The sequence below is a fragment of the Glandiceps talaboti genome, chromosome 20, assembly GCF_964340395.1.
Source record: "Glandiceps talaboti chromosome 20, keGlaTala1.1, whole genome shotgun sequence".
Lineage (NCBI taxonomy): Eukaryota > Metazoa > Hemichordata > Enteropneusta > Spengelidae > Glandiceps > Glandiceps talaboti.
The window spans coordinates 17,341,200-17,355,409 of NC_135568.1; the positions used below are offsets into that span (position 1 = coordinate 17,341,200).

General features: G+C 34.9%; 1 protein-coding gene across 1 annotated transcript in view; it reads right to left on the bottom strand.

Moving 5' to 3' along the window:
• The window catches only part of LOC144450741 (voltage-gated delayed rectifier potassium channel KCNH8-like), a 143,459-nt gene that overhangs the window by 13,533 nt on the left and 115,716 nt on the right, over window positions 1-14,210 (bottom strand). Inside the window, exons 2-6 of the mRNA XM_078141436.1 lie at window positions 5,388-5,621; window positions 4,807-4,938; window positions 3,671-3,858; window positions 1,760-2,000; window positions 898-1,055 (exon numbers count right to left, since the gene is read on the bottom strand). Coding sequence (XP_077997562.1) covers window positions 898-1,055; window positions 1,760-2,000; window positions 3,671-3,858; window positions 4,807-4,938; window positions 5,388-5,621 — 953 coding nt within the window. The remainder of the gene's footprint in view (window positions 1-897; window positions 1,056-1,759; window positions 2,001-3,670; window positions 3,859-4,806; window positions 4,939-5,387; window positions 5,622-14,210) is intronic.

Consider the following 14,210-nt stretch of genomic DNA (forward strand, 5'->3'; position numbering starts at 1 on the left):
ATTTTCGCGATTTTATTATTATTTTTCTCGAATACTTAAAAACAGTTTAGGGTCGGCGTTAAAAACTAGGTAGAGTCGGGTAACCGAAACCAAATTTTTTTATTTGACCTAATAATACTGCATATATTCTCCAATCTACCATTGAAGGATATGCTATTTAATATTCAACTGGTTCTCTGGATAAACTCTGAATGCTACTAAAGACAGCTGTTCGTTCCTAAAATAAATATATACAGACATCAAATTTGCCCTTTAGAGTTGTATATACAATTTATATTGTAGCTTTTCATAAAAGCTACGAATTCTCTTGTAATGGCATAATAAACAGTCAATACCAAATATAATGCAAATGTGTTTCGTATCCTTTTGGACACACTTTTAAATGAATAGTTTTGTACTTTCAAAAACGCCAACTCGATCTATTTTATGATATTTCGATATTTTCGAGTGAAAGATAAGCGAAAAGTCTCGATATTCACCAAGACACAATGCAATGCATTGTTTTTGTAGTTACCAATGGTTATACACAATATTATTATATACATCGTTTTGTGATTCTACTATGGGGTTTGTGGGCCATGGTTGTAATGTCCACATGGGTCCCATAGATCGTGATCGTCCACATTGTATGCTTGGCCCACATAACCCATACTCACATCGTCAAGATGAATAGTATGGAAGCAACAGTTGCAGATAATACAGTTCGTAAAATCACCTACGTTTCGAATACAACTTTTTAAACAAGGCGAGACAAGATAGCAGTGAACACACTGCGCAACGATTACATGTGTAAATAGAACAATGCACCATGTTCGAAAATATGGTAACAGACGCATAGAAAAATGTTTTTCTTTTTGTAAATCACGCACACAATAACGAAATCAGATTAATACGTACCGTATTAACGTTAAATAGATACAAGAGGTCCAGTGGTATTGCAGCTAAGAGATCGATAAAAAACCAACTTTTTACATAGTGTAAGGCAATTTCTCTTGGTTTATAAATAACTTGACCTGATTGACTTACATACGTTGTGCGAAAATTCAGAGCGATATCTGGAGGAGAAAAGCAAAGAAATATTAAGTTATATATACGTGATATTGTCAATGATACAATGCATATTTCAGTATTGGCGATCACCATCACTATTATCGCTGTAGTAACCACCGTCTATGTTATCATCATTATCATCATCATCATCATCATCATCATCATCATCGTCATCATCATCATCTTCTTCTTCTTCTTCATCGTGGTTTAGATTTTACCCGGGTGTATACCAAAACGACAGTATTTCATTTTAGGGTACGTATTCCATGGCAATCGTTGGTTCACTTTAAAAGTGTTCACCTTTGATGTTTCCTCGATATAAATGTTTTTCTATAAATCCTTCCTGCAACTGGGATATCAAATTCCCGATTGAAACTGTAGTTAAGGCAAATTTTAATACTCTTAATAGAATCTTTAATTTGTACCAACGATACATTTGGACTTCAAATTTGAACCTTTACCATTTTATATCGTGATTGATTTCTCCAAATAAATACAATTTGTGCGAAAAGGGGGCATTTATGTCGTTTTTGGGGACAGGCAACTATAATTAATGTGCACGTCGCCGAGAATACTCAGGCTACATGAATTTGAACGCAGACGCCACGCATGCTCTGATGGAACTTACGTGATTACCCCCCCCCCCCCCCCCTTTGTTGGATTCTTGAGATTTACGCCAATAGCATTTATACATTGTTGTAGTACTTACCAAATATAAAAAGGAACTCTACTATAAGGTCTGTGACAAGTGCAGTACTGTCTGGGTCCTTGGTTGTGAAGAAAGACACGTTATATGGCACAACTATGGCAACATAAAACATAGCTAACAGCATTAGCCAGTCCCAAACAGTTTTGAAAGTACTATAGTGTAAAAGTATAAACCTTGGCTTCTTAACTGTTGCTAGCTTGTACTCTGGCAGAGTAGATCTCTTGGTTGGTGCCAGAAGGTTCTGTGGGAATGAGATTGAGATTATTTTACTAATAATTCATGATCACATTAAGGTATTATTATTGGTTATTAAGTATTGAAAAGATGTGTGTGCTAGTGCCCGATGAAGCATGCGCCAGTAATCCATTTGTGTATTGGTGATATACGTCTGCAAATATATGTGGAAAACAAGCTTGGCTTTGTAGATGTTAGATTGATTATAGACTTTTCATTATTAATTGTGTTATCCGGGATGACGGCACACTTGGCGACAGTGTGGGTGTTTGTCTAAAGTTAATTACGTGTACGTTTAAAGTTTTAATAGTCTTTTCCCTCAAACGTATTAATCAAAGTTAAAAGTATAAACCACCATCTACACACGAACTGACAACATGGAGGATCATTTAAAGAAGAATTTAAGGTGTCCTGCCAACTAATAAAACTTGTAAACCATGTTACTCTTTTATACATATTTCAGAATTTTGAATGAGTAAGTAAATTAAAAACAACCTGATGTTATCCGTGCATTTTGAATGAGTAAGTTTGTTAACCTTTAAAAAAAATTAATGTGTGGACAGTCTATAAGAAAACAATTAACAAAATGTATTTTTAAAGAATGGCGGCATGATGTAGTACAGTGACCATACTTTTGCCTTTGTGTCAACTTGTAACCGTTTTGAGAAGTGTGCTTGAACATTGCTGAGTGTTCTCAATAATAGTAAATATTTCTGAATATTTAACACGTTTCCACTTCATACCAGCCTATCTTGAAAAGCGTCTGAAAATATGACTGATGTATTTACCCGTAATAATAGGATCAGCGTGACTGTTTATTGTCACACTATCTTTGAAGGCTTAAAACGAGCAACTAAACCAGTTTCAATTCAATAGAGTTAAGATTAAGACGTAAATATTTCAGCAATTTGTGACATTGAACAAACAGCTACATGGCATTTTATAAAAACAAGTCACTCCCCTTAGATCGACAGCGCTACGTATACCATGTCAGAGGGTCGAGCAAATGGGTTACAACTGCACACACCTCCTGACTTCCATCATGCTCCCCAGAAAAAGTAATGACACACGCCCAAGTTATGCCGAGTCAGAATTATTTACTATTGGTGTTAGTTTGGCAATTCACGGCAAACGACATGCTCTGATCGAAATAGGGGTCGGGTTAATTGAAATAGGGGTCGGACAATATATTGAGATTGTTTGAAAACATAGTGGTTAATCATACTAAAAACCGTGTACCTTCTGTTGTACTTTGCGCCGCTGTGACGTATTGTAAGAAAGAAATATATGAAGCCAGGCAATTAGACTGGTTGTTAAGAGGATTTATATACATTAACAATGTTTGCTTAAATGTTGCTTCAATGTGCCTTATAAAGAAATTAGTAATTGCTTAATCAATTCATATGTAAAATATAGTTAGTGTATACATTCAACAATGACAAACTAGACATCTACAAGTTGATAAACTTTGCAATGTGAATCTACGTACATGCAAGTAAAAGCAGTGTTACATACAAACCAATAGAGAAGGAAGTCCATATAGAACAAGTCAGAAAACAGGTTTTATGAATAACTTAGTCTGTCACGTATAACCTTGCTTTAAAGTAGATTTTCATTCATGTTGCTGATTTTTTGTAAGTTTGAAAACAAAAAGATAAAAGTTTAAGATAATCTTACATTACTGAGATTCAATTTCCTCTTCTTCTTCTCTTGTTTTTGAAGATGACCTGACAGGTGATACAATACTGCTCTGCTTCTCCTCCTGTGGTAATTGAACTGTTGACCTGAACCATTTGGCGTTTTCCCACCACGACTTTGTAGGTACCTTTGCCTTATTGCCTCTTCTTCTTCGTCGCTAAATTCAACTAAATAATGATCAAAATGACCAGTTAAGTGACTGGAATGCTAAATAAAATAATATTCTGTAACATTGGTTTCATTTCACTTTACGTAATCTTAAGTGGGTATGAATTTAATTTAATTTCATTTAACTTGAAAATCAGAAATTCCCATCAACCATTTCATATGCAAATTCCTAGGATACAAACTTTTGAGGGGTTACATTTTACATCGACAGATGGTCAAAACATTGTACATTGAATTAAAATCCAATGGATTAGCTATTTATTTGGTTGCCGCTTAACATTTCAACTTAAGACTTGCAAACTCTAACATGCTATCATATGCGAATTTCAAACCGTTGATGATGTTAGGGGTAGTAGCGATGTCACATTACAATATTAGTATCTGCGCATGCCTAAATATGATCCCTTGTGAAAGTAGGTTTGGCATAACAGATTAACTGTAAACTTTTGTAATCAAATCATGTGATATTACTTTAGCTCATATAAACTATATCCACATTTCCATTCAGAGCCATGTCGATATATCATTAGTGACAACACTGTGTATCTGTGTGTATATCATTGAGAAAGAAAACAAAAAGTGCTTACACACATTTGAACACTTTGTATAGCTTGTTTTAAACATCATAATAGTTGTGCCGCCCGTGAGAGAATGAACAACTTCAGTTATAATTACAGACAAGTATGTGTTGCAGATGTTTTTAACATTAAGTATGAACCAGTGCATATGGTAAGGAACATGCCAAACACATAAACTAATAAACAAAGGTATCAGTGGTCTAAAGTGTAACTGAAAACCATATAATGTTGTATTGTTCTATTTGTAGTTTATATACATGTACATGATGTGCTGATCAACAGGTGACAGTAATGCACGTCGCAATATTACACACCATTACTCTACCACTAGTACTACTCACACAAACAGGAACAAATGAATTATTATACCATCACTTTTATCTTCTTCCATGCTTGTCACTTTAGACTTTGTTATATCCTTGAAGGACGCTAAGAATAGTACTACTTCTCCTTTTTCATTTTTGATGGGCACAATATCTAATAAGCACCAAAATGGCGTTTCTGTGGAAATAAACAGAATACATTGGCAACCATAGACAATTGCAGTATTCAAAGTGATGTAACTTTTCTCTCAAGTTTTCAGTGACACACGATAATCCCAGAATGCATTCTTGTGACAAGTTATTGAGGGATATCCGCAATGTTTGTATTACTGATGACCATTGGGTAAAATTCAACAAAGATTGCGAATGGGACATTCATGTGATCATGAAAATAAACTTTCCATTTGCCTATAATCCAACACTTTACAATATCCTAAAAAGTACTCTCTAGTGCAGACTTACTTCTACAATATGTAGTACACAATCAGAAGGCAAATAATATTTAGTTATGTTTACATGAGTAATGTTCAAGTGTGAGCCATGGTGAATATTCACTGGCTTCAATTCTGGCAGTGCAATATACAGTATATGGTACAGGTTTGTGAGAAAACATTCCTAGGTACTTACTACTTTTCTTTTGGAATATCAATTCCGTTTTCAGTTCTTGTCTGTGTTCTAAAGCATTTTCAATCTCCCCCTTTTTATCATCCGCTGTATCCGCCCCATACAAAAATTTACAGGCACAGCTCTTCTGCATGACCTCTGCACGTGTAAATCCAGTAAGTTCACAGAAGCCATCGGAGCAATATACGATAGGATAACCGTTTGCGACTTGTGCATTACCAAGGACAAAGTTACTATCTGCAAAGGAATAAAGGAAAGACACAAAACGTAAGGCTATGATAACTCATTTCAAAAAGCAGGTACAAATGGCCTCCAGCGGGTTTTTTTCAGTGAAACTCAAGGACTAAAAGTGACTATGTACGAGACCCATGAATATGCCAAGCAGTGGCGTGGAAATATAATGGTTGAAACAGCGAATTTTTACACAAACATCTGTAAAAGTAGCAGGTTGTTTTCGCCGGCCTCCGGCTCTTATCTACTTCCTTGCTGAGTATCATCGGGGTAAGGCCTAATCATTTTTTTTTTGAAATGTGAGTGTCTAGAACAGGTACTTATTTGTTCTTTTGTTCTCCAAATGGACTGTGTTATTGGTTTCTTCCCACCATATGTTCTGCCATTACCAATTGGACTAGTTATCAATAGACAATTTTCGCGATTTTATTTTTTTTTTAGGGTCGGCAGTGAAAAAAACTAGGTGGTCGGGTAACCGGAACCAAACATTTATTTTCTTTAGGCCTAATGGTGCAGGTATGTTATCCTTTTATTTTATAATGGCAATGAATTATGCATATTTTCTATGTTGTACAAAACTTCTTTCAATAATGTACACACGAATTACAGTTATGTTGCAGCTCTTTCGTACAAATTACAACTGACAACATTTACTTGCAGTTGAAATCCACTATGTCTCTTTTTGTAATGTTTATATATATAGCGACACTGTCATAACATAGAAATATTGCCATAATATATGTTACCATCTATATGAAAGAAATATCCGATATGAAAAACGACAAATGCCACGATTATCATCACTGGTGGCGCACGCAATTTGCTAACTAAAGGGACATTAACCTGTCATAGTGAACAAGCTAGCTTTCGAAATATGGCAGTATTTTTAAGTTGCACTCGTTATATCAGTCAATTTCAATTCAAATAAAACCTTATTTCAGCTGCACTTACAAAGAGAACAGCATCACAGGTAACTACCTGTAAAACTGTCAGTCATTCATCTCCAAAACGATTTGCGGTAAGTTTCTTTGCGTCTTTTGAAAGTTGATACAATCGCAAGTGAATTCGGTGGCACTAGATCAAACTTATGTATCGACATCTCTCAAGCTGTTATTTTCCTTTGACAGTAATAAGTACTTCAATCTATTCTGTGTATTAAGTCTACACCTGACATTCGAATACTTTAAAAGACCATATTAAATTTACAACAATACATTCTGTTAGATTCTTTGAATAAAATGTGTTAAGTGCTGAAGATATTGGGTTAGGTAAATATCACGAAATCGAAATCGATTTATTGATACATATGTACTTTTTGTCAATGTCGTCTTCCCTTAGAGGATTTTATAGATTGAAGGACACGAAGCATATGTCATGTGAAGAAACAAAGGTCATAGACTGATTTCAACTTTGAGTGAGTTCTCCCACAACATATCAATTATATCCCTACCCCCACATAAATGCAATCAATAGCACAGATAGTATTCCCATTTTACGGATGAATAAGTCTTCGATATACGACCTTTTACGACAAGATATACCCAGAGCAATATTTCGAGACTGCATTATGACCACACGGAAATGATCAATCAACATTCTTGCATTATTCTACAATGCTACTATACCTGCAATTTATATATTATTAATACATAAAAACGGCAAAAGCCGAATGTTTAATTTATTTGCTTTGTTTTAAAATTTAATCACGCTGCCTGAAACCGGAACGCATTTTAAATACTTCATCACGTATAGAGGTTTTAAAGTATTCATTCGCAATATATACGATGGCAATTTTTCATTAATTCCATCACCTTGAAAATCTGTTTGTCAAAGAAATGCTAACACGTTCACCTACGAATTTACACACAGTGTGTTAAAATTACTCAACGGGTTATTTTCATATAGATTAAGCCAACTGATTTCTAAGGTATCCCATGTCTGGCTGACACAGATTTGATGGAAATGAACAAATATCATCCACTGACATATGCCACGTGTTTCGAAAGATTTGCATTGACGTTTGCGTCTCATTTGTCATGCATATTAAATGAAGGAACGAGAATGTAACAACATTATATTTACACAAATGGGAATAGCCTGACAACTCGAAACAGTCGATTTACATACCCACAATCACACATTCGAAATCAATAAAGTTATTTTATCAATATTGTTTTATTAAAAACTGGGTTGTAACAGTTTGTTTTGTGAGGACTGAGATAACAACACAAGCAGCAGTGTCTTACTATATAGTGAGAAATGTATTGACGACTCTCTCTATGTATGTATGTATGTATGTATGTATGTATGTATGTATGTATGTGTACGAATGTGTGTGTATGTATGTATGTATGTATGTATGTACGTACGACCACCTCTTCGGTACCTCATGCTGAACGGTATTGTCAATTGGCCGTCTTGATTATTAAGACTGAACGTCAGTCTGGCGTTAATTACGTGACATGAATATTAATCAAGAGACAACGCAAGAACTAAGTACATCAATATCCATTTTATCTTTCGAGAGTGTTTATACACAGTTTAGTAAAGCTTTGATACCCATTCTCAAGTTAAACACTTTATGCTATATAACTTGTAAAATACAGTGGCATTGATGCACGAAGATGCATGGATTTGGTTCAAATTGGTAACATCTAGACCTGCGTTATTGTACAGTTCATAGGTGTATACGGGAGAACAAAGATCTTGATAATAGTTTTCACATAGGGTGCACAAAAATATAGAAAGTCGTGCGGATTATGTATAATGCGAGATGTTTTCACATGTACCTCTGTATGGATATAACGAAATACAATATTGCCCTCAACACACTTGTAAATATAATAAATGTACAGTACAATAACAAGAAGCAGAATAGGGCCCGCATGGTAAAGGGACAAACGTTCATTTTATTGAAAATTGTTAAAACTCAAGTGGCGTCTCTGTACTGTTAGAAAGTAACAAGTGTGATTTTATTAAAACAAGGTGTTTTCCTCCTTGAGCTAAATTACACTTCTGGAAAATATCAGACTTGGAAATTACATCTTGATATTTCTTCATCGGTTCACCATGATAAAGGTGATAAATATAGCACGATCTCGCTTCTCCTATTAGACCGTGATGGCAGCTATATACTACCTCATTACATGTGATTGGGTCCACGACATTCTTAATTGTCTCCTTAAAAGGGCATTGTACACACGTCATGAATTGAGCAGAAAAAAAGTAATCAATAGGTAATGCGTAGCTTGGAACACTGTTAATTTCTTTTCCAAAGCGTTAAATCCGCATACGTAATGACCAACAACTCTCTGTGAATACACGTGGAGCTTCCCATTGATTTCATTTTAAGGCATATGCCATCTTCACCTTCTTTCAAAGTTGTATACAACCACAACCTGATAAACATGACATGGAGATATACATTTCAACTGAGTGGTGGTTTGAAAACTTTGCTCAGGTTCTAGGCTTGCACTACATTTGGTTCAAATATCCAACTTAATGAAATCATGTTTAACTGGGGTCATTTCATTTTATAGTAACTATTACCATTACTATTGATCAAACCTCTTCACATTGCTAACGTAATTCAGAGCTATGGATATCAAAGTCACGGTGTTCGTGTTTAATGATGATCTTAAAGACCCTAGAGGTGATGAATACAATTTTATAACACCGTAGCGTGAGTAATGCATACCTGGGCAAAATATATCCACAACGCTTATTCATAATATTACATACATATGTATGACCCCGACTCTTCAAATAGTTACTGCTTCATAAGCAAATACCATAGTGTAATGAAATTCAAACATTTTTGAACATTATAATATATTTCAATCAAACATCAACCAGGTTTGGACAAAAGATGTTGATTTTAATGCAATAATTGAAGTTTAAGTAAATACTGAAATAGATTGATGTATTAGTTATAGTAATTATCAATCCTACGCTATAGTTTAGGCCTAAATAATATTGTGTGGTTCCGATTACGTTTACAATAGGGGGGGGGAGGGGGGAGATTTAAAACATGTCAGGCCTAATAAAAAAATTGTGTGGTTCCGATTATATTCAATTTTTAAACAGGTGGTATAGGTAGATTTTTTATTTTATTTTTTTCATGTGTGAGTGTCAAGTTCAAGTTTTCCATTGTTTTCCAAATGATCTCTGTCTTATTTATTTCTTCCTATCAGATGTATAGCCATTACAGATTGGAAGAACAGTTTTATATTGTCTTTTTTCGTTGATGTCAGTTTCCATATCCACTATTTCTGGCGAGACTTCATAATTTTCGCTATTTTATTATTTTTTTCTCGAATACGTAAACAGCCTCGCTAGGTGGGGTCGGGTAACCGGAACTAAACAATCATTTTTTCTAGGCCACATGTTTGAGTCTCTAGTTAACTTAGAGGTACTTATGTTGTTTTTCATACGGTCTCTGTGTTGATGGTTTCTTCCTATCAGATTTTCATACATTACAGATTAGAAGACACAGTTTTATATTGTCTTTTTAAGTTGACGAGACTTCATAATGTTCGCGATTTTATTATTTTTTTCACGAATACGTACAAACACATGTTTATGGTCGGTAGTGAAAAACTGGATGGGGTCGGGTAACAAAACAATTTTGTTTAGGCCTTACGATGTGAAGTACGAACGTACAGAACTGATATCGTTCATACACCCACAGTGAATGCGATCATTTTGGAAATGCTCGTTATCGACTGCCTTCTTGTGAGGAACCCCTTCATTTATCATGCACATGGCGTGGCAGGGATACAAATTGTACATGTGATTTCTTAGGCGCTCATCGATTAATCAATACTAAGACAGGCACATTCTGTTCTATATCTACTTTTCCTTCAAACCATTCTATAATTTATATACCCAGCGAATACAATATACACAGTACAGACGTTAAATGCTATCAAGGTTAGCGAATGTGCGGTAAAGTTTGTGTACCCCATGTATGTATGTATGTATGTATGTATGTATGTATGTATTTATTTATTTATATATTGCACTTCACAGACACACAGACACACAATATAATAAAGGTTTTATCATGTTTTATCCCAACCTGTGTCAGTCAAACAAATTTAACAACCTCGAACGAATGTTACCTTGAATATGTGACTGCCAGGAACATTCTGAGCAAAGTACGAGTATATGAAAAATGAAAAAAGTCCACAATAATCGTCCAAAACACGTTAAAGTTTACAAACATGAACAATCATGGTTCAATATGTGATATGAATGGTTCATTATTAGTGGTAGATAAAACGATGAACACAGCATTAACCCTTTGAAATCAATAATCTACTTGCCAAGCTTGGCACATCTTAATCAACGTTGTATTAAGTCTTATGACATGAAGCAGTACATCTAGGTTAAAAAGATTATATGCTGAAAATAGAAATATCTGCTTGAAATTACTTTGATAATAAAATCTGCCAAACCTTTGTATAGCCTGGCGCCTAAATCGAACCAATGAACACTCTACAAAATTAAACTGAAAGAAGCGCTTCTGATTTGAAAGACATATAGGGTAATGGCGATTGCAGTAACTGATATTTACCCTTTTCCACCCACTTGTTCTTACATTTTCTACAGTGATATTCAAGTTCATTTATTTATGCACTATTTCATTAGTATTTTATTTTTTCCATAGTCATACCAAAAGTGTTGAATTTACCAAGCTATCCTACATAAAGTACATTGTATATCTATAATACGTTATGATCCACTATCAATGGCGTGTTATGTTGGGTGTTGGGGTTATCCATGTACTACCAAGGAATTACACAACAATCAGATTTAGCTTCAATTAATCGAATATGGTAGCTCTACACCACACAATAGGATCAGAACATTGGTAATCGTTTGGTATGTAGTTAAGGTTTGGTCCAAACACAAGGAAAATCTCATAGTATTAGGTTTCACTCAAATAGACGAACGTTGACTGTAATATGAGCACTATGAAATATGAATATTTCATTTAACATTCCAAACTTGTCTATTACTTGTTTAACGTCTTGTATCACACCAGTACACATCACTGAGCTAGTGTGATTAATCGTTGTACCATACTATTTATGGCGACATAAAAGCCCATTTGGCCGGCATGATGTCTATTGTAACTTTTATATGATTATATGTGCACGTTTACCGTATGTATCTATGCTCTACTATTACTCCATTTTGAATTTGGTGTGTACAATTTATACTACATGGACATTGTGGGGGGAATTGATAAGTTGGTCGGTTTCCTTAACTTCTCTTATGACAATGAGAAAATATGAGTCCCAAACAGTATATATGTATACACATGTGATAAATCATAACCCTGGTAAAAGTTAGGTAAGAGGCGGCAAACGTCGGGCTGTGATTGTGATGTTTGTTCAAACAGTCCCAAGACAGAACAAGGCACTACTAAAATTAAAAACAGCCAGAGAATAAACTGCTCCACTATCGACTCCCTAGACAGGACTAGTCTTGCATATCGTTCACTGTGTGATAGATTGCAGGAATATCAATAGTAAAAAAATTCCACTGACACCTATCGTATCCTCACTACACATAGTGTTGCCCATGCTCTCAGTATAAATTCGTACCTAATATTGTCTATCGTACTTTACCTCATGTGATTCACAAATTCATGGATTGATGCTTAAGGTTACAATTTCCAGATAGTGTCGTCATATCAGCTTAAATGCTTACTCAGCAGTAAACGGCTTGAATTTTTAAGTAGTTTAGCACCCCTACAGGGTTTTTCGACGTTTAAATTGAATATACTTTCCGGATTAAATTTATATACGAAACAATGTCGACATCAAATAGTGCATTATCTGATGCAAAGATACCTACCTACCTATCTGCCTGCCTGCCTACCTACCTACGTACGTACGTACCTACCTACCTACACACACACATACATACATACATACATACATACATACATACATACATACATTAGTACATACATTAGTACATGTATGGTTTTACTTTATGCATGGAAATTATATTTTTAAATCGTGGGTCATTTACATTTTCATTTGTATTGCAACCTTACTATAGATGGATCATCTCCTGGGCAAAACAAGCGGGATTTTAAAAAGAAATCGACCCAGTTAATTTGTTAGCTGTACTAACAGAACTTTTTAACTTACAGAATGTCTTGCTACTTCATACCTTGACAGCCCCAATTATTGAAGAAAAACTTACAAAGATGTATGACTTCATGTGGTTATCTTCGTAAACCCTCCTCATTCGTAAACGATAACTTATTTCATGGTATATCGTACATTAATAATGTGAACTTTATAAACAAACTCTTTTAAGACGACTCGCGAGATAAATTAAGCATTTATATCCAAACTAGTGTTAGCCAGTGAAATGGACAAAAGGTTATAGTTGCATTTGGACAACGTGGATAAAAGTGTTTATATAGTTACAGTTAGCGTTTTGAAGAATAGAGTAGCTCCGCCTATACATGTATATTCAAGTGCATACTTATTACTCACCGTCGCCACTGTATCACATCTTATTTATCGTTATTTATCATCGTTATAATGTAACAGGCAAGAAATCATGAAAGAACAATCGGCGGCAAATGCATCGAGTACTATACTTGGGTCAAAGAATTTACAACATAGTGTGACGTGAATGCTGATATTTAAATTCCTTTAGTCTATGAGGTGTGCTGTGATCGATTAGAATGGATACAAGCTATAAAGCGAGTGCCTGAATGCCTGCATGATGGATTTGATTCCCATGCACCGATAGTGTTTTAGTTTAAATAAAGATGATCTATCACGATGGCTGTCTACTTTCCAAGTCTTTCTATTGAAAATACAATCGCAATCATAGATGATTAGCTAGGTGTATTGATAGGGAAAACGTCTGATAGAAAATGTTATGTAAATCAGTACGTATAAAACCAATCATCAGGATGTTTTATACAATGAACTATCGATAGTGGTTTGCTTTAGTGCATAGCTATAACTCTATCCCTGGAAAGGAGCGTATACATTCCGATGTAATCATTGCATTGACATACACATACAAGTAAATAACGATATGGCATGCAATTTATAAGAAGTGGCCGCTGTCCATAAAACCAATACGTTTTTGGGACTGCTGAAATCATATAACAGAACGCGTAAGGTAAAAAACAATATATATTGTTTACATCTGGCTATTAAACTTTGTATTCAATAGACTTTGTTAACCTTAAGTAACTATTTTTCGGTAAGTTCTTTGATGTCTCAATATCAAAACTTCAAAAGCCTTTGTCGGGATTTCTGACTTTCAGTGTAGGCGTCTCATATAGAACTTTGAATCACACCATGTATTCGTTGGCAATCATCTAATGTTCTGTACTGTTTACGTTCACACCGAAGTTTTCACAACGTAGTATGTGGTAGCCGCTTCTTCTATTTTTGAACCCTTCTAAGTAAATCAAGCCGTTCATTCCATATGCTCATATTGCTCGAGGGCCTTCATAGTTCTTTATTCATGTAGCAAAGTAATGCCATTATCACTCCATCGATAAAGCCATACTCTCGTCAGCAACTGCTACATCGTTCAATGAAC